General features: G+C 38.6%; 1 protein-coding gene across 1 annotated transcript; it reads left to right on the forward strand.

The window, feature by feature from the left end:
- Positions 1-1,211: 1,211 nt before the first annotated feature.
- LOC105305242 (myosin regulatory light chain 12B) lies at positions 1,212-14,351 on the forward strand. The gene is made up of 4 exons (XM_011379734.2): positions 1,212-1,472; positions 10,326-10,524; positions 13,243-13,404; positions 13,924-14,351. Exons 2-4 carry the CDS (start codon positions 10,341-10,343, stop codon positions 14,094-14,096), a joined length of 519 nt encoding a protein of 172 aa, XP_011378036.1. The 5' UTR covers positions 1,212-1,472; positions 10,326-10,340; the 3' UTR covers positions 14,097-14,351.
- Positions 14,352-20,977: the final 6,626 nt, after the last annotated feature.

The following is a 20,977-nucleotide window of genomic DNA, read 5'->3' on the forward strand; positions in this document are numbered from 1 at the left end:
ATACTTAGAAGCACTCTTTAAGACAAAGATCCAGGAAGCTAAAATCTTATGATGAGTGGGAAAAACTTAAACTATTGGCTGAAGGGTAGGCTGCAGTTAAGGGAAAGAGTAAATATTTTAGAAGGATGTGTGACCTCAGCAATTGCTGTTCAAACTCTAGAGAAAATGCATTCAGGTATGAACTGGACCTTGAATGGGATGAGGACAGCTTCAGCATCAACTGGTTGCTTATTAGAAATGCAAATTACCGCCCCACCCTCAACCTACTGAATCTGAGTATCTGGTTGGGGCTCAAAAATATTTTTCCAAGCCCTCCCGGTTTTATGGGGGCTACTGTCTAAGAACTACAGCTATAGAGTGCTGAACACATAGTTTCTACCACCTGGGAATTTCTGATTAGACTTTTAGATTTCTGATCAGACATTTCTAGAGTATAATTGAATTATTCTCATCGGCATCCAGCACAAGTTCAGGCAATCACAAAAGCTCAATAAAGATTTGCTATTGACTATCCTTCATTATTCAGAAATAGTGCTATTCATATTCCAAGGTGAGGGAACTGAAGGTTATAACCACAAACAAAATCTAGAACAGAAGGTGAATAATGTAGCTTCATAGTTTTTTGACCAAGAACATTATCAGTGTGTCTGAGCGATTGTGTATGTGTGTGTGTAATTGTCATCTCTTTAATGACCAAAAAAAAGCAAATAATTTGAATAAAACTTTCCTGTGGTTGAAAGGGGAATGAAACACTCATAGGCTAGTCGTGGCCTGGTAAGGAAGTAAGCCTTATAATTTGAGGGTAAGAAAGGAGCAGGAGTAAATGATATAACTCGGGCTGGAGTGCTGTTTATAAAGAAAGGGTTTTTCAGCAGGCAGGCGGCCGCCGCCCTGTTAATCGTCTCTATTTCGTTATTTCGTGGGACCTACCTAAAAAAATTACTCGTTTTTTCTGAAATTCAAATTTAACTAGGCCAGCTGTACTTTTATTTGCTAACTATGGCAGCCCTGGGTGGGCAGCTTCCGGCGCTCAGGAACCCCCGAACCTCGAGGGATCGCTCCTCGCCCCGCCCAGGTCAAATTCCTGGCCCTGCCGGGCGCCGGGCGGCACAGGAATGCGGAAGGGCCGCGGGAACCGGCCGCAGAAGGCGGGGGAGAGGGCGGGCCGGGGGTCTACGGCCGCATGCCGCTACGGAGCAGCCAGGCTAAGGAAACTAACTAAAACCACGGCGTGTTCGTCGGCCCCAGCCTGGCTCCTGGAAGCACACGGCGGGCTTTGCTCTAGCCTCAGCGAGAACGCCGGCCGCATCCCCCTGTCCGGAGTTGGATCCCGCCGCGCTTCCGGTGTGTTTTCCGGTCCGCCTCCCCAGGCAGGAAGTGCCGGGCGCGGCCTCTGTCGCGCTTCAGTCAATCGCTCGTCGCAGTCGCTCGTCGTCTCGTGCAGGGCACCCTGGGTTCTGGTGTTGGCGACGGTGAGTGGCGCTCACCCCCCCGCTCGCGATATCCCTTGGGCTGCGCTCGTCCCCCATCCCCTCCCGCCACGCGCCCGCGGCCAGACCCTACGCGAGGCAGCCCGAGCAGGAAGGGCCGGGGGCTGCGGGAGCTGTCAGTGTGGGCGAGGGGAACCAGGGAGGATGAAGCCGGCCTGGGGAAATGCCTGGCCAGAATAGGTGGCGGGGTCTCTGGCCCTGCGTCACCCGGATGCCTTCACACACCTGGTGCCTCTGACCGCCCGGCGGCCTGGCTGCCAGCTTCTGGCCTGGCGGGCTCAGTCCATCGATTAGGGTGTTGAGCACCTGCTTCGTGCTGCGCATAGTGCTTGATGCTTTGGGTGGTACGAGAGTTTTACTGGTGCAGGATTCTTGGCCTTAGGTAAAGTGTCCAAGGAAACAATAAGAGAAGCGGCACCGGAGTGCGTGGTTAGTGTAGACCAAAATGTAATGATTTCCGAAAGAGTTGTCTTGCACCTTGTTAAGATTTAGTTCATTCATATTGATTGAAGAAACGGATAAATTTAAAAAAAGGAAGCTTTCCTTAAAAATGAATCGTGACCTCATTGAAAGTCTTGGATTCAGTCCCGGAAAGGAGAACTTAGTATTTCTGGCTGATCCGTGGTAGGAGGTAACAAGACCGAAAGTGCAAAAGGTGGGAATTTGTGTCGCGTGAAAAGGAGACGGTGGGAAGACTAGCCTAAATGGTACAGAGCTGTAATGAATAATAGTTGGAAATAAGGGTGGGTAGTTAGATAAGTGGAGCCTTTTAATGGATGTCTTGAAAACTTGAGGAGAAATAAAGGATATGTAAGAGGCATTAGGGAGTCATTTTGGATTCTTCACCAAGGAAATAATATGGAGAAAGGGGTCTGTTTAGAAGATTAGTTTGGCAGCCTTTGTTTAAGATGGAATTGCACTGGTCCTTTGGTAAGAAAAGAACCATAACATTTTAGTTCAAAAGAACCTCGTAGATTATCTTTCATTTTATAATTGAGGAAACAAACCTGGAGAGGTGAGATATTTTGCCTGAGGTTACTTGAATTCACATAGTGCCACCCATTTTCTCTGTAAGCAGTAGGTGGACCCTCCTGAACCTCATTAAAAAAATGCAAGACTTTTTGTTTGTTCAGGCTCTGTTGAATGACAACTTTTTATGACGGCTGAGTCGATACTCATTTGTGCTTTAATGAGACTAAGTTTAGACAAGATGAACTGGGACTTTTGAAGACAGATTCCCAGGTCAAGATTGCTGGGATTAGGAAAGATAAGAGGACTTTGAGTCAGTCCATAAATGAGGCTGGTTGTCCCTCTCCCAAGATTCAAAGACACCAGATATCTAGGGATGATTTTCATTGCCAGCAACTCTGATTGGGATCTTTCTTCCTCATTTTACACTTTAGCTGTGCAGTGGCATTGCTTATTACTCCCAACTGGCTATCTACATTTTCATGGTACAGAATTTCAGCTGCCTATATGCAGGGTTTAGGGAGTAGTGGTACAAGCCCTGGAACTAGACTTCTTCAGTACAGATCCTGGATCTAACGCTCTGCCTTTTTTTTAGTTGTGTGGCTTTTTTGTCCTGATTTTCACATCTAAGAAATAGGGATCATTAAATATAATACATGTAAAATGCTTAGACCAGTACTTAACACATATTTAGCATTCACTTATTGACTATTATTCTATTTCTTATGGTTTTGGAACAAGGGGTGGCTGGTAATTTTGTTAAGGATCTCTTGAGGAAGAGTTCAGTGGAGTTTATGCTAAACCACGGGTAGACCATAGAGAAAGTTTTGCGAGTCAGATCCAGGACCTACCTTATAATGAGCATTTGTATATGTAATTCTGTATGTGATAGGAAGAATATGTATGTATTCACTTAATTAGTATTTATTGAGCACTCTACTAGGGCACTCTACTAGGCCCTGCATTCCAAGGTAGAAAGACTATGCCATAAAAGCGTATATGTATAAATGGCATGGCAATGGAATACTACTTGGCAGTAAAAAAAGAATGAACTACCAAATAGATGAATCTCAAAAAAATTATATTGAGAGAAGTCAGGCACAGAGAATATACACTGTATAATTCCATTTACAAGAAATTCAAAGACAAAATTAATCTCTGGTGATAGAATTCTGAGTAATGGTTGCCAGTAGGAGAGGATGATTGACTTTCTGGAGTGATATTAACATTTGTTACTTGATTGGGATGGTGGGTTACATGGGCGTACACATTTACAAAAAGTCATTTTAAGATCTATACATTTCACCATAAATAAATTTCATTGTAATAAAACAAAATGATGTAGGAGTTCAAAAGATGGAAGGTTTACTGCCAAGTGGGATGATCAGAGACCCATAATGAAGAAATGACAGCATTATATAGTATGCGCTAAATATTAAAATATGTGTACTGCAGGGAAAGTTTAACTGATGTTAAGAGAAAAGCTGTAAAACTTGAGTTGGGCTCTGGAAAAAAAATAATAGATATAATTTATGGAACTGATTACATATTTGCCTAAATACACAGCATAAAAAACAATCATGTCATTAAGTATGTGAGGTTAATTTTGTGGAGTAGTTTAACTTGATTAAATACTAAATTCTCTTTATGATGGCTGTTTTCAGACTGTTGTTTATGTATCCAGTCATTTGATCCTCCCAATTAGCATAGACCTTGGTGAAGATGAGAATTGAATAAGAAATGACCTTAGGTTTTAGCCCAGGACCTGCTCTCTGTTTTTTTCGTGTTTATCCACTCCCAGGCCTCACCTTGTGCCTCTGTTCAGCACTAGGCCTTGTTAAAGGAGACCCCCTTAAGAGTCCTGCCCTGGATGTCTCTTCTACCTACCATTCTGCCGTAACTTGTCTAAAACTTGAACTCTTTATTTTCCCTTCGCTCACAAAACCAGCTCCTCCTCTCTCCTTAATTACCTTATTTTTGAATGGTAATTTTATGTTACCAGTTTTTCAGCCATTACTTAAAAACAACAACAACAAAAAAAAAACAGTCATTCAAGGACACAGCTTTGAAGGAAACTCCAATTAGGATGGAAGAACTAGCAAATCAACATAGGAATCAGCCAGAAAAATAGGATGGGGGTGATAGGAATGTTGAAGAAGGGGTGACTCCCTTGCAGTTAACAGAGGAACCCACAGAACTTGGAAAGAAATTGAATGGAAGGAATTAAAATTTTCTAACTAGAAATAGAAAATTCTCTAGTCAGTGCAAACTTGACTGTGACCCCTTTGAGCTTTCTAAAATTCTGTGGTTATAATTCTGAAATAAAGGCATTGCCTTATTTTACTATTAAAGATACCAAGAAAACATAGGGTTTTTATTAGTTTTCTATTGCTATGTAACAAATTACCCCAAAACGTAGCACCTTAAGAAAACAGTTTTCTGAGAGTGAGGAATTCCAGAGCAGCTTAGCTGGGTGGTTCTGGCTCAGGGTTTCATGAGGTTGCAGTCCGGGTGTCAGGTGGGTATGGAATCATTTGAAGGAAGATCAACCTGTGAAATGGCTGACTCACATGACTGGTGAGTTGATGCTAGCTATTGACAGGAGGCCTTAGTTCTCTGCGGCATGGACCTTTCCTTAGGGCTGTGTAGTGCCCTCATGACCTGGTGCTGGCTTCCCCAAGATTGAGTGATCCAAGATACAGCAAGGCAGAAGCTGCAGTGTCTATTATGACAAAGTCACACCATTATTTTCACAATATCCCATTGGTTATAAAGGATAGCATATGCCACCCCAAAATATGCCACTTTGGCATAAATATTTGTTGAGCTGAAGGCAATTTAGAATTAGCAGACACAAAGAAACTCTCTGCCCTCCCCCTATTTGCCTAAAGGCAGGTCATAAATTTGCAAAGATGTCCTTACCTTTCTACCAGGAAGGACAAAGGTTATTCTCTGGAGATAACTTTAGACTTTTTATTAGTGGAGAAGGCCCTGATTTAAGTCAGCATGACAAGCCTTAACCCATTTTTACTGCACTTTTCCTGGTTACTTTTCATAACTAGCCTCTCCCACTCCCACACTTTTCTTCTTTTTCTTCAGCTGAAGATGATATTTAAGCCTGAATTCTAAGCCACCTCTGAGAATTGGCTTTTCTCTGGGTATCTCCCATGTATACATGAGGTATACATGTTAATAAACTTGTTTGGTTTTTTTCTTGTTAATCTGTTAAAGTGATGTCAGCCAAGAACTCAGAAGCATAGAAGGAAAATTATTTCACCTCCCCTACGGTTTCACAGGTCAACCCTTTTTACTGCTAGAGAGGACTCCGCAAGGACGTGAGAAGTGTTGAGGGCCATCTTGGAGCCTAGCTACCACCTTGTCAGGGAACAAGTTCAGCTGCTCAGGGGCCAGGCTGTAGCATAAACAAATACTGACTGTGACAGGAAGATATAGGGAGTAGTAGGGATTGTGCACTGAATACTCATTATCTACAGGAATTCGGGGATGCTGTTTTCAAGATGTCTGATATTTGTTTTTATTAAAGTAAAATATTCATTTTTTTAAAACGTTGGTAAACTAATTTAATTATTTAAAAAGGCGTTTAGAAGTCATCCCTGGGGGAACTAAATGAACCTTCCTGTAGACTGTATATAGTTTGGTATTTCCAGTTTGACTTTGATCTACCTAACTCTTATTTTATAGATGAGGAAAATGAGACCCAGGAAATCTAAAATGACCGAAGGTCATACAACTTGTGAATGACAGAACTGGAAGTAGAATCCAGGTCTCTGGATTCTATAATGACCAAATTTTAAAAACTAAATGGAACTAAATACATAAACAGCCAATGCTTTCCTTTTAAAAAGTTTTGTTTTTGTTTTTTTGTTTGTTGTTTTTGTTTTGCTAGTGCCTTCTAAGTGGTTGACTCAGTGATTCTCAGCCTTCAGTGTACACTGGAATCACTTGATACATTTTTAAAAATATAGATTCCTGGGCCCCACCAATAGGCATTCTGTCTGTTCGACTAGACTAGGACCTAGGCATCAGTTTTTTTAAACTTCCAAAGTGTGTTTAATGTGCAGCCAAGATTAAAACCAGAAGGTTAACTGCTGTGAGTGCCATATTTGTTTGCCCATGGCGACAGCAACTAGCTAACTTAAATACTTAAAGGAAAAATCCTCAAAATAATGTCAAGGAAGTCAGAGGTAGTGAACAGAATATGCTCCATGAGCGTCGTTCCTAGGCAAATAAAGCCATATAGGCTGAATGAAGTTCACAAGCAGTATCTGCTTTGTAATGATTGTGGTGCCCATGTTTTGATTTACACATCACTATTGCAGGAGATTTTGCAAACATTTAGATTATTATCTAATTATGTTGATACCACAGCCACCTGTAATACCAGTATTCCTGTAAACCTGTCTTTCTTGTAATTTCTACGAATACTACATGTAACCTTTACTTTAACCTTTAGTTTATATTAGAAATTTACAAAAATAATAAAAATTTTGAAGAGGAAGCTAGAAGTTATTACTGCTATTGAGGTTTATTCATTATGTTCTATATGGATATTTTCTGTAACTATAGTCTAAGGGTAGAGTTTAGTTGTTTTTTTAAGATATATGGGTTAAACATTCATTTACCAGTACTGGGTAAAGGTTTCAAGCCTTTACCTCTCATGCTAAACCAAGACCAGGACTGATAGTACTGCTGTGCTTGATTAAACCCAAATCAGGTTGCTACATTGCATGATTCCGGGGACTGCCATTCATATTTTATTCTCTTCCCATTCCACTATGGAGTTCTCTTCTGTACATTGGTTTCCCTGGTATAGTTTGAATTTATTTGAAAACAGTTTGTCTAGGACCAAGAAGCAAGGAGATTGGTTAGTTGGCCATAGAGATATTCTACACAAAGATGGTGAGGGCCCAGTTTAGGGAGTTCTCACAGGAATGAGGAAGATGAGCAAATCTGAGAAATATTTAAGAGGCAGAGCTTGATTCATCAGGGATAGCGATGAGTCAGAATGACTCCTAGATTTCTGGTTTGGCGAGTGGGTAAATGACGGTGCCATTAACAGAGAAAACAGGGATGAGAAAGTTTAGGAGGAGAAGATAATGAATTTAGTTTTCAGCTTGTTGATTATAAGTGTCTGTGGGGTATCCAAATGGATGCCTGTCATAAGCAATTGGGTATTTGAATCTGCAAGCTCAAGGGAAAGGTCAGGCCTGGAGATAACAGACTTGGGAGACAGAAGTAATATCAGAACAATGAGAGTCGATGAGATCATCCAAGGAAAGCAAAGAGTGAAAAGAACTTTAATAAGTCATAGACTGCTAATCTGAAACATAAATATTTAAGTGAGTAGAGGTGAGGAAGAAGATCAATCATAGAAATAGGAGAACTGAGAGAGAATAAGTTAGTGTCACCGAGTCAAACACAACAATTTACATAAATCTGTCTTTCCAGTATGTTTAGGAGTCTCCCTCAGAGTGTAAAGTCTTCAAGGTTGGGAACCCTGTTTTCTCTTTCCATTTAGGACAATTCATTTCTACTATAACTGTTCACCAAGGCTAAGAGCTGTTGGGGCTTTGAAGAAAAGAGGGATAAAATGGTGTTAAATATAGCAGTGTAGTCCAAGGGGATTAAAACTGGATTTGGCAATTTGAAAGCAGTTGCAGTAGAGGGGAAAAAAGCCAGAATGCAGTGAATTAAAAGTGAGAGTGGGAAAGTGGGAAAGGCAAGATACTTGGCTTATAGAAGGTAAAGAGACTGAGGATGGTCATTGCTTTGGGGGCCAAAATTCTCTTCAGATTATTTGTTTTGCCACAGATTTGCCTCACTTTTTAAATTTTATGTGTCTATGTATGTCGTTTCTATAGATAACATATACAATATAAATGTATACTTTTTAAGTGAAGTATAGATAAAAAAATAAACTTTTTTAAAAAAGAAATTACAGCGTCATTACACTGCATCTCTGTCTGCTCTGTTCAAAACTACAGCACTACCTCTAACTTCAGAACACCCAGTGAGATATTTTTTAGATTGAAGAAAGAGAAAGAAACAATGTAGATTAAAAGTCCAGGATTAGAAGTCCTAGAGACCCAGGTCTAAAATTCCCTTGCTTAGCCACTGCCCCAGCTGGTCATCTGCTTTCACACTGTGTGGCTGCAGAGTTAGAGAACAATCCCCAAGACCATTCTTATTTCTGACACCAATTGCAAGTTTGGGTTTCCAAGATGACCCTAAGGTTCAGTAATTTGCTTTGACTCACAGAACTCACTGAAAGCTGTTGTACCCATGGTAATGGTTTAGAACAGTAAAAGAATTCACGTTAAAATCAGCCAAGGGAAGAGACACATGGTACAGAGTAAAGGAGTTTTCTAAATGCAGAGCTTCCAGTAGTCTTCTCTCATGAACATTGTTGATTCTTGACACAGTATGACAATATTCACGGAGTATTGCCAACCAGGGAAGCTCACTTGATCCTTGATAGCCATAGTTTTTATTGGAGATTCGTCATATAGATACTACTGACAGCTCCATAACTGACCTCAGTCCCTAGCCCCTCTAGAAGTCCACTGATAACACGTGACCCAAAGTCCCCACGATAAATCATATTGCTAGAAGTGGTATGACCCAAGACCCCAGCTGTCAGGCATGACATTCCAAAGGCTTAGAGACTACTTCCCAGGAGCTGAGGGCAAAGGCCAGATCTCTCCTTGGGCAAAATTAAATTCTTTTCTATACAAGGGTCATTAATTTTTTTTTCTAACCTAGGTAGTACCTATCTCATAGGGAAGTTGTGAAGATTGAATAAGACATTAGATCAAAAAATTAGCCTGATGTCCTTGGGTTTTCTGAGATTATATGTAGCTAGTAATGGTGGAGCTGAGATTCAAAACTCATGACTTTCTAACTCCAAAGTTGATAGTATTTTTGTGTTGTATTTACATTATTTAAAACTGCAAATAAAAAATGGATTGAAAAGTGTCCATTCTGTCTGACTTTGAAATTATTGGTGGCTTTCAGAGTATTGGAGGCTACCACCAAAGCTGTATGACAAAGAATAGAGGAGTTATTGGGAAGATGAGAAAATGGAAACAGTTGAATAATAACTAGACTGATATTCTAAAAGTTTTGTCAAGGGAAAGGAGAAATAAAAATGTAGCTAGAAAAGAGTAACAAATAGGTTTTGATGATTTTTTTTTTTAATGAGAGCCTTCTGAACATAACCATAACAGTGACTATACACATAGTCTCTTTGCGTATGTCATCTCTCTTAATTCTTACTTGCATTAAAGTAGAGATCATGTTTTGCTATAAAACTGAAGATCAAGTGAACTTCCTTGGTTTTCAAACCATGTTTTGAAAAAACGGGCTCAGAGAGGTTATGCAACATTGCAGTAAAATGGAGATAAAAAGAGTACCTACTGCATAGGGTTTTTGTGAGGATTGAAAGGGACAGCCCTTATAAAAGTAAGACGTGAACTTTGGAGCCTTTCTCTTTAGGGAAGCCCCATGCCTTCATAACAGCGTTTGGCACACAATAAACACTCAGTAAATGCTGGGTATTTATACATATTTTAAAATTAATTCCCACTTAATATGAGTTAATGAAATTGGGGGTGGGAGCCACATCAATAATTTCTATTCTGTTTATTAATTTTTTTCAAAACTGCTTTTTGTCCTAGTCATTTAATTGTCACATTGGCAATAAAGTTTAAATATATATTTATTCCTACTCAAATGAAGTAATAATTCTACATTTTTATTCACTAACTTTAGATATTATGAGTTCTTTTTTTGCTTAATGTTTTATGCATTCTTTTTTACTTTATATCCTTTTCTTTTTAACTCTAGAATTAAACAGCCACCATGTCAAGCAAAAAGGCAAAGACCAAGACCACCAAGAAGCGCCCCCAGCGTGCAACATCCAATGTGTTCGCCATGTTTGACCAGTCACAGATTCAGGAGTTCAAAGAGGCCTTCAACATGATTGATCAGAATAGAGATGGCTTCATTGACAAGGAGGATTTGCATGATATGCTTGCTTCTCTAGGTAGACTTTTATATACTTAATATACCTGCTTCCCCAAAATAACAGTTCAGCGTTTTTTAAATTATTGTCCATGTGATGTACAAATATTTCTGTCTTTGTCTGAAAGGCCTAATGAGAGATGTCTGAGTGGGGGTTGCCATGTTAGGGCTTAGCCAGTCATAAATAAGAGTATAAAACTGCAGAGGTGGGGACCTGGCAGGTACTTAACCAGGCAGGCCTCAGTTCCTGTCAACTAAATATGATATAAATATTAGTTGAAAAATCAGGGGATGGCTATGTGGCAATATATCAGAATTTAAAATAAAACATGTAGCTAATAATACAGCATAGGTAGTAATAAAGTTTGAGGACAGATTATAGAGAGGAGGTACCAGTAATAAACGATGATTGTCTCAGAAGAAAAAGGGCGCTGCTATTAGACAAGAGAACACAGGGAAAGGGACTTTCACAATTTTTTTTATGATTTTTTTTTTTAACTAAAGAAAAGAAAATGTAAAGATAATAGCAGACATAAACTGCCCTTTGCTATTTTGGTTTCGTGGGTATTATTTTATTATTCCTTGTATGATTTTGTTGTTTGTTTTGATCTTTAAAAGAAGGAAGGGAGGGGCAGTCCTCTATGATCTGCCCCGAGTCAACACTGATTTTAGAGTTGGGAAGAAAGGAATGGCAAGCCTAGGAGTTCTCCATAGACCACAGTGACTGAGCAGGGAAAGGGGTATGAGTCAGGGGTGGCCTCCAATTGGGCTCTACACTCTGGAGTTTGTTGTACTGGACTCTTAGCCAGAAGGGCAGTTAAAGGTCCAGAGGGCAAAGAGAGAGAGATCATTATATTTTTCCTTTTAGTAAGCACAACACAAGTTTATTCCTCTGTCTTATTTCTATTTTTTCTCCTAATATAATATTTTCAAAATTTTTAAGCCTACAAAAAGTTGAACAGAGTAACGAACATGAGTATATCCTTTACCTGTATTCACCAATTGTTAACATTTTGTGATATTTCTGTTATTCAGAGTTGAGAGTAGAATCAAGATACTGATCTAATTTGTTGACTTGTAGGTAGGTCGGATCCCAGTGCCTTTCCACTTAAAATAACTAAGAGTGCTCTTCTGGGCAGGCTACTACTGAAGAACACCACTGAGGAAAATTGACTTAGTTATATTGCAAATATTGAACACTCAAGCCTGTGCCGTAATCGTAGTAGATGCTCAATTAATTTTTGTTGGATAAACAAGTGTAGGCTAAGAGATTGACTTTGGGGCCTTCTGTTTGGGGGAATCCCATGCCTTTAAAGACATGTATTCACCTTTCAAATCAACAAATTATATTGTACACCTTGAATGGGTCCATAAGTGCTTAGCCTAAGCCAGTTCATTTTAAATCCCTATGTCTTTTTTGTACTCATGTTCTCATGACACCTTTGGGTCACTTTTCCCCCCCAAAAGAATTGTTGGAAGAGACTTAGGTTAAATCTGAAGGTAGAAAAATAGATCTTTTCAGCTACTTTTGCTTATTCAATGAATCTTGAAATTAATTGTGGGCTAATTTTTGTATTGCCATGTTGAATAGGTATAATGAGTGAGAATTGTAATGCAGTAAGATAGATGCCAACTTGGCACTTAAATTTCACCCAAATTTCCAGGATTAAAACTTTACATATGAACCATAATTCTAGATTTGACTATCATTAGCACGTAGTTGGGTATAATATTGAAATGTTTTCTTAAATATGAATATCTAACTTATAGATAGATGTTCTTTGCATGGAGAATTATACAAACTTAATGTTGGAAGGGACCTTTCAGATACCAAATTTAACCAGTCTGTTTTACAGATTAAAAGAAGGCAGCTGCCACCTTCCTTCAGGTCACACAGCCAGTGCCAAAACTGGGATTCAGACCCAGTATTCCAGACCCCTCAGTGATCCTTTTCCTATACAGTGACGACCTCACAAATGCCTGGAAAAAGAGGCGCCCACTGTTACTCCTAACATGCCTGGCCATTCTAGGGGAGTTTCTTCCAATTTCGGGGTGAGGGTCAGGGCAGTTCCCTCACCTTTGTACTAGAAGATGGAGATGTGTTCTCAGCTGGAACTGAGATTGAGATTCCCATGATGAACAATACTAAAGGCTGCAATTCAGTGACCGAGTCAACAGCATTTGGGATATGTCTGGCAACCAAGTAGTATGTAACATTGTTCAAAATGATCTCCAGGTACTAAACAAACCTAATAGTTTTAGCTTAAATGACCAACCTGCAAATAAAGTTTTGAAGTATACCAATTCATGGGCAACTGTACCACTATTGGCAATATGAATATTTAGATTTTTTAAATAATCTAGATATTGATATTGAAATGCCCTGATGGACCTTTAATGTTATCAACATTTAAGATGTGCTAATGTGCCATTGCCTGGTCTGTAGTATCAGGTATTTGTTTTGTTTAAAATAGTGAAAGAAAAGTTACAGACAGTATTAATGAATGAACAACATTCAACCTAAGCCCACAGTGCATTTTTATATGGTATATCAGAGATTTTTTTATGTGGTCAAAAGTTGTCTTTTAAAAATATTCTTAATGCAAATTAATTGAAAAATTGATTTCATTTGATGATGACGTACCTTTAAAAAATATATCGGGGAGCATAATGATAACAAAATAATTATTTATTGAAATTAGTTCTTTAGTTTCTTAAATGTTAACATGTGAACTCATAGGGAAGAATCCAACGGACGCATACCTCGACGCCATGATGAATGAGGCTCCAGGGCCTATAAATTTCACCATGTTCCTCACGATGTTTGGTGAAAAGTTAAATGGCACAGATCCAGAAGATGTCATCAGAAATGCTTTTGCTTGCTTTGATGAAGAAGCAACTGGTGAGTGAGTGCTCTTTGTTGATGCCCAGCCTTATTCTAGAGTATATGAAACACTTTTTAGAAAATGAAAAGATTAGTAAAATATAAATTTTTAAGAAACGAATAAAGGGGAACTATCATTTACAATGGGACAGTGTGACTGAGAATGGTTAGGACACAGGTATGTGGGTCATAAAGCTACACAGATTGTGGCATTAATCTTTTATTCTGTGTAGCTTTCCCTTCCCCCTTTTTTTGTCTCTGAAATACAGGATTTTTTTTCCTTTAGAAAATGCTTCAAATTAATATTGTAAGCATATAATCTGTTAACTGAGCTTTTAAAATGATTTAATCTAACATTATAAAGAACTCTAAAAGTACTAGGAAAACATAATGATATAGCACATATTGTCTTAGTTCACTAATTTACTTTGTGTAAATATGGATATTCTGGAATATTTTGTAAGATTGACTTAGTTTAGAAATGAACCACTAAAGTGCCAGGAAGTATATATGACCCTTCTTTCTACTGCCTTGCAGGCACCATTCAGGAAGATTACCTGAGAGAGCTGCTGACGACAATGGGAGATCGGTTTACGGATGAGGAAGTTGATGAGCTGTACAGAGAAGCACCTATTGACAAAAAGGGAAATTTCAATTACATTGAGTTCACACGCATCCTTAAACATGGAGCAAAAGATAAAGATGATTGAAAGAACTTTAGCTAAAACCTTTCAATTTCTTTGTCTTACTCTGTTTTATTTCCCCAACACTTTCCCCAACGTTTATCGACCTGTTGCATGCAACTTAGTTTCACAGCTTTGCCTCTTTTTTTTGATGTATTTATTCTAGACCTTTCTGCCACTTAGCACTTGTATAATCAGACTACAGATGGGGATGAGGTTGTAAATTGCGTTGAAAAAGAGATTGCGAATAAAAATCAGCAAATGTGAAAGCCCAGGAAAATATATTTGGTATTTTTGGTTTTGCTGGATTTTTACATTTTTATATAATAAAAATGCTATTTTGAAATCAAAATTATTTTGACTCAAATGGAATATAATGGAAAGTTAAATGAGTGGTAGGTTGGGGTAGTCCTATTTTCAGATTTTTAGCTTTATACAATTCAGATTTTATGGTTAAACTGATTTTTCACATACACAGGGCAGTGTACTTCAGAACTTTTAAATACAAATTAACATCATGCAGTAAAAACCAGTTAGACTGTTTTTCACTCTTCTAATAAGTCAGAAGTTTTAAGCTTCTAAATTATAAATATAGAATGTATCTGAGAAAACGCTCAAAATTATATTGATCTAAGTGTCTCAGAAGATGAGGCAAAACCCACGATAGTTATTATTGAACATTTACTATGTGTAAAGTGTTGCACAGAGACAATTTTAATTGAATTTTCCCAACGACCTTGTGACATAGATTTCTGTTAGCCTCATATTTCAAGTGAGGTAACTGAGCTTCGAGTTAGTTGAGTGATTGATCAGAATTACTGTTAGTGAGAGTTGGAATTCCAACCTAGGGCACTTAACTCCAGAGCATAGGGTGCTGGAGCCATTGTGCTGTCTGTGAGAAGCCCAAATACCTCAAAGGTCAACGCATTTCCATTACATACTAAAATAACTTTGTGGTCATCATTGAAACTTAAAATAATTTCTTTTGGAATTGATTATTCGAACAGAGTTTCAGAAAATTCTATCCAGGTAAAAAATAGAAGGTAGTCATGTGGTATATAGACTGTAGGGAAGAACTGAAAAACAGACAAGGCTGCTCTGAGCTCATTTAAAATCCTCAAGGCCAGGCAATGTTAGAATTGGAGGAAAACCTAAAAAAGGAAAAAAAATCCATGAAGAAAATATTTCTAATGATTTTTAGATGTTACTTAACATCTATTTCCTCACTTAAAAATGTATTGGTATTTTGCTTAAAATTACATTGTATTTGTGCTTTTGGTGTGGTAGGCAAATCCTGGTGACTTGCTATCACTTAATTTTTCTGGGCTTCCTTTTCATCATTTTTGGAATGAGAGCAGTTCCATTCTTGTCTAGTACAGTGTTTTGCAGGTCATAAGAGCTTTCACATTTATTATCTAACCCTCAGCCCACGAGGTAAGTAGGGCAGGTATTATTTCTGCTTTTTTAGGGAGAGCTGAAGTTTAGAAAAGCCAAAACACCTAAGTTTCCACAAGTACAAGAATCCACATCTGGCTCCCTTTCTACTTTCAAGCTTAAAGTCACCATGCAGTATCAAACCAGGTGGGGAATCACTATATGTTTAAGGAAAAGGGGAAATATACTGGGATAATCTTAATCACCATCGAACTAACATTTACCAATCATCTGTTTTGTGCCAGGTCCTGTTTTAAGTGTTGGGGCTAACCGGGGCAGGACAGACAAGGACGATGCCTTCCTGGTGCTCACGTTCTCTAGTGATAGAGGCTCAATAAGCCATATCGAATAAATCCTTTGGGATGAAGAACTGAGCAAATGAGGCAGAGGGCCTCTTGAGATAGATGATAACTGAGATCTGAATGACAAGAAGAGGGGCCCTATGCGATGAAGAGGATATGGCTTTCTACATAGTGGAAACAGCTCCTTCCAAGGCATGCATGCCAGGAGCATTAGGAGAACGCAAGAGAAGTACATAAGGTGTTTGCTGTGTAAAGTGCAGAATCATAGGGTTTGGGGCAGGAAAAATAAGAGTTGTTTTTAAAAATCCAACCTTGCTGCTGTGTATAGAATGAATGGGCTAGAGCAGAAGCAGGAAGACTTCCAGTTTAGGAAGCTGTTGCTCTCCTGCAGGCAAGACGTGAGGGCTGCTCAGGCTTGGAAAATAAAGGAGGCGGCTATCAAATGCCTTTCCTTGTCCTACCTATTTCCTTCATTCCAACCCTGTCTTGTTACCATCTCTCTGGCATCATTTTAACTGTACTTATTCTGTTGCTCTGCTTAAACCTAGATTTAAAAGATTGGGAGGGGAAAAGTTTTCAAGATAAAAAACAAGAAAAGATTAGTTGCTTCTTGAATGCTTTAGGTTGCTCTGACATCCCATCTATTTCCTCTATAGTACCTATAAGGAGAGCAGTGGAATCCAGTACTGTCAGGCATCTAGGCTGGGACCTTGTTCCTCTCTGGCGTCCAATAAATACTAATGATGATGAAAACCCTCTACTATTTCTCTTTGAGAACCACATAGTTAAAAAATTCATCCCTTGGCTATTGCAGTAGGGATTGTGTGTGTGTGTGTGATTACGTTGTTCAAACTGTACTAAATGTTTACTGTGTACTAAGCATGCTACCCTACTGCCCTTTGAGGTAGGTAGGTTTATTATCCCTGTTCTACAGATGATGCACTGAGGAGTAGAGAAGTAACTTTCCAAGGATACATAACTTATAAGCAGTGGGGCCATAATTTGAGTCCAGGCAGTCTAGCTCCAGCACCTGCTTTCCCAGTAAAATGATTATGGGAAATAACACCACTAGTTTCTTACCATCAAGAGGAGGTTTAAAAGCATTCTCTATTGTATCTGATCCTCAAAACTCTATAAGAAGCAGATAAGGTAGGCATTGTTATCCCATTTTCCAGGTGAGAATACTGAGTTACAGAACTTACCTGACTTGCTCAAATTTATATACCTGGACAGTATGAACCAGGACCACCTAAGTTTTTTGAGTGAGGTACAGTGTTTTTCATTAAACCTATAATTTCCTAATTAATTACCACCTGTAGCCTGACCAAAATTTTTTTCTGATTTATAAATTTCTGTATGCTATATGTCATATATGAAAGCCATTGATAGTTACAAAAAAATTATATTTAATTATACATTTAATGAATCATATTTCCTGATATAAATTGCACAAAGAAATTTAGAAATTTAGAAATATATATGAATAAATACTTGAATTTTCTTAATTGTAAATTTGTTTTTTTAACAATATTTTTAAAAACAGGATGTTTTACAATCAATATATATATTTAATACCGTTTGTCATAAAAAGTAATTGTGTCAATATTGTATCCCAAAATTGGTAGGTCTTAAAGATAAGGAACATAATCTTTGTAATATAAACATATAAATTACTGAAAAATCTGGTGTGCATGGATCCCATAAACGTGTCATCTGGGAAATATGAATGAGGCTGTGAAAGTTTATCACATACTGAAATTTTGAGAAGAGGTTTCTTGGACAGGAAAATGGCGAGACTCAAAGATTGCGCATATCGCATTCTACTCAATCTCTTAGGGCAGTGGTCCCCACACCCCCAGCCATGAACTGGTACCTGTCTGTGGCCTCTTAGGAACTGGGCCGCACAGCTGGAGGTGAGCAGCGATTGAAGCTTCATCTATCTGTTTTTGCAGCCACTCCCCAGCTAGCATCACCACCTCAGCTCCACCTCAGATCATCAGGCATTAGATTCTCATAGGAACACTGGTCCCTGGTGGCAAAAAGTTTCGGGACCGCTGTCTTGGTGAATCTTTTTTTATAACAGATGTCGTCATATGCAATTTTAGAGGCAATAACTAGAAGTGTCACTAGATGGCACTATTATTCTTGGTACTGTAGTAACCAATTCCTAATGAATTTGTGATAAAGCATGAATATGAATATGTAGAGAGCACCAGTCCCAATAATGCTGTAACTGTGTCATCGATAACAAAGTCTATTAAAGTGAAATTCATAGTATTTCATGAACCCCAAAATGCAGAGAGCAATCCCTAAGACTCCTGTTTACAGTGCTGTATTCATTTACTCATTAAATCATTTATTTGCTTACAAATATTTATTGTCCAGAAAGTGACATGATCTCAATAATGCTCTGTTTATTTTCATGCTGAAGTAATGACTTTTGTTGAAAGTCAGATCATGGGCTTTGTTCTCGTAAGACCCGATTCCTCCACTTACTGGGTCATCTCGCGTAAGTCATTATCATTATCATTATTATTATTATTATCATCATCATCACTGCTATTTTAGAGATAAGACTACAGCATAGATCCAGTGGATGTGTATGAAAATGCTTTGTAGAATCATGTTTTCTATATGAATATTATTACTCCCTCAAGAATGTTGAGAACTATTTCTGTTAGTTGTTCTATATAATACTCTATTAAGTCACACAATCTAAGCTTATTAAGATCAGCACCAACACAAAGGACCATGAGACAGCCTCTCAGTGCAGCTATTCTCTGCCTGTATTTACCTCTTAGAAATACTGTCAGAATCACAAATGAAGTAGATAAGTCTGAGGCGTTTTGGCAGAAGGGTACTAGAAGTATGTCTTTGAGTACGTATGAATGGGTGTATTTAAATATAAAAAATTGTTTCAACGTATCTAGCAAGGAGCAGACCTAATCTTTTAGCAGACCCATTTCTACCACAGTTGATTTGGCTCCCAACAGACAACAGTATTTCTTTTCAGACACTCATTCCGAATGAACATGATGACGATGCATATTTCCCCATGGACATTGCTAACTAGCACAACAAAATAAATCTGAATACTTTATTCACGTTTTGTAATAACCTGAGTATAAATTGAAAATGGCTTATTTAGGAAGTTGCGCTCACTGTACTTTTCTCAAGGTACTTTTTTATGTGTGATCTCTATTCAGTTCTCATTCACTAAAGTGAACGTTGTGTCTCAGTGTTGCGGGTGATGGAAAGATTCTGAACCTACTCTCTAGAAGTGTATACTGCCTAACATTTTGAGTGCTAGTTAGTTCTCTCCCTTTGCCAGAATCCTAACACAGCTGTGCTCTGTAGCTGTGCTGAAGTTATGGCTGATGTATTAACAGCTCACTGAAGAGATTAAAGACAGTTTTTTAAAAAAATGCTTCTCTGACAGTGATGCTTGTTTTCACAGCATTACCAGTGTTTGCCTTCAAACCGGCCAATTACGTAGCTAAGAACTCAAGCAAACACATTTTAAAAAAGTGCAAAGCCTTGATTTTAAAAGTTATATTTGAAAATATTCAAGATTTCCTGCTTATTTTAGAGACAGTTAAAGAAATTCAGTATATTATCTATGTTAGGTCCCTACCAGATTAGGGTTTATTTGTTGAAAGGCATATTGAGAGAGAAACTCCCATTTCTCAGATTAGAAGACTAAGGCCCGTTATCTCTCAAGTGTGCCTTGAGGTGTCACAGCCAGTCATAGCAGAACCAGCCTCCTACTCCAGGCTCTTTCCAGCCTCCGAGGCCTACTTCTCCTCATCCTTACTGTCAGAGAGTGAGACTGGCTCTCTCTCCCCAATTCAAGAGCTTTTCCCTTTATTTTTGAATTGCCCTTGAGTTCAGTACCTTTCCTCTCTCTTTTCCCTATACAATATTTTTACAACTTTGGGGCCCAAACCTTGAATGTAAATGCAAAGAGACAAGATTCTTTAAACAGAGAAGCAAATAGGGAACAATTCCTACATTCATGTAAATCAACAGAACAATCTCAGAAAACAATCTAATGGCAAACTTTAATCAGCGATTCTGAGAAACTTACCAAGCACAAAAGATGTGTGTCTCAGCCTCTCTCTCTACCCTCATTTCAGGTCTTAGCTCCCAGCTCTAAGAGAGTGGGAGACAGGTGGGCTGGGGTATGTGTGAGGAGAGTTGTTGCCACACACTCCTTCTTGAACCATATCACATTCTTATAACTTTTTTTTTCAATCTTTTTTTTTTAATGCCTACAGCACCCAGTCTTCCTAGGTGGTCTCCCAACCAAATACTAACTAACCAGGCCCAAACCTGCTTAGCTTCCAAGATCAGACATTGGGCTTGTTCAGAGTGGCATGGCCGTAGACCACAGACTGGCTCCACTGGGGTGTGAACCCTGGACCTTCTGCGTGTAAAGCAGACATGCTAACTGCTGCACTATGGAACCACGTCCTTTTTTTTTTCAATCTTATTAGTGAGTCTGTCTATTTCTTTCATTGTTAAAAGACAAAAAGAGTCTATAGCCTCAATCTTTTCACATAACATCAGCCCAAGTAGAGCAGGAACCTCCCTTTATCTACAGGGCTTGCCACTGCAAAGTGGGCAATCCATGAAGAGTTGTTGGCTGGCTGATCTGAAGCAAATTCATCATGTGCTCCTCAGGGAAGGGATGAAGGCAAACCTATTGCCGGTCCACGATGGTCACGTGGAAAGATGTGCAAATCCAGTCTGGGCCTTCAAGCTGCCAGGACTGACTGAGAGCTGAGTGAATAAAGTGAAATGGAAGATAAATGGATGTAATCAAATTATTACAAAGAGGAAACACAAGGTCATTTTAAAGAGATGAAAAATAAGCATTTCTACTCCACAATCATAGGGATTAAAAATGTTAGTATTCTTGCTTATCATTTTTTTTGGGGGTATATATCCATCTTTGTATGAATATGGTTTTTGTTGTGATTTTTTTCTTTTTTCTCACCTGTGTTCCAGATGTCTGTCATCTTCCCCACTTTGCCACTTTGCTTGAAAATTTCAAAACAGACCTCGATTTTGAAACTCTCCAGTGACACATTTTTTTTAATTTGAAAAGATGTGTTTGATTTAGAAAATACAAAGACATTGCCCTACTTTCTTTACATCTGGGCTAAATTG

Source organism: Pteropus vampyrus, unplaced genomic scaffold, assembly GCF_000151845.1.
Source record: "Pteropus vampyrus isolate Shadow unplaced genomic scaffold, Pvam_2.0 Scaffold373, whole genome shotgun sequence".
NCBI lineage: Eukaryota > Metazoa > Chordata > Mammalia > Chiroptera > Pteropodidae > Pteropus > Pteropus vampyrus.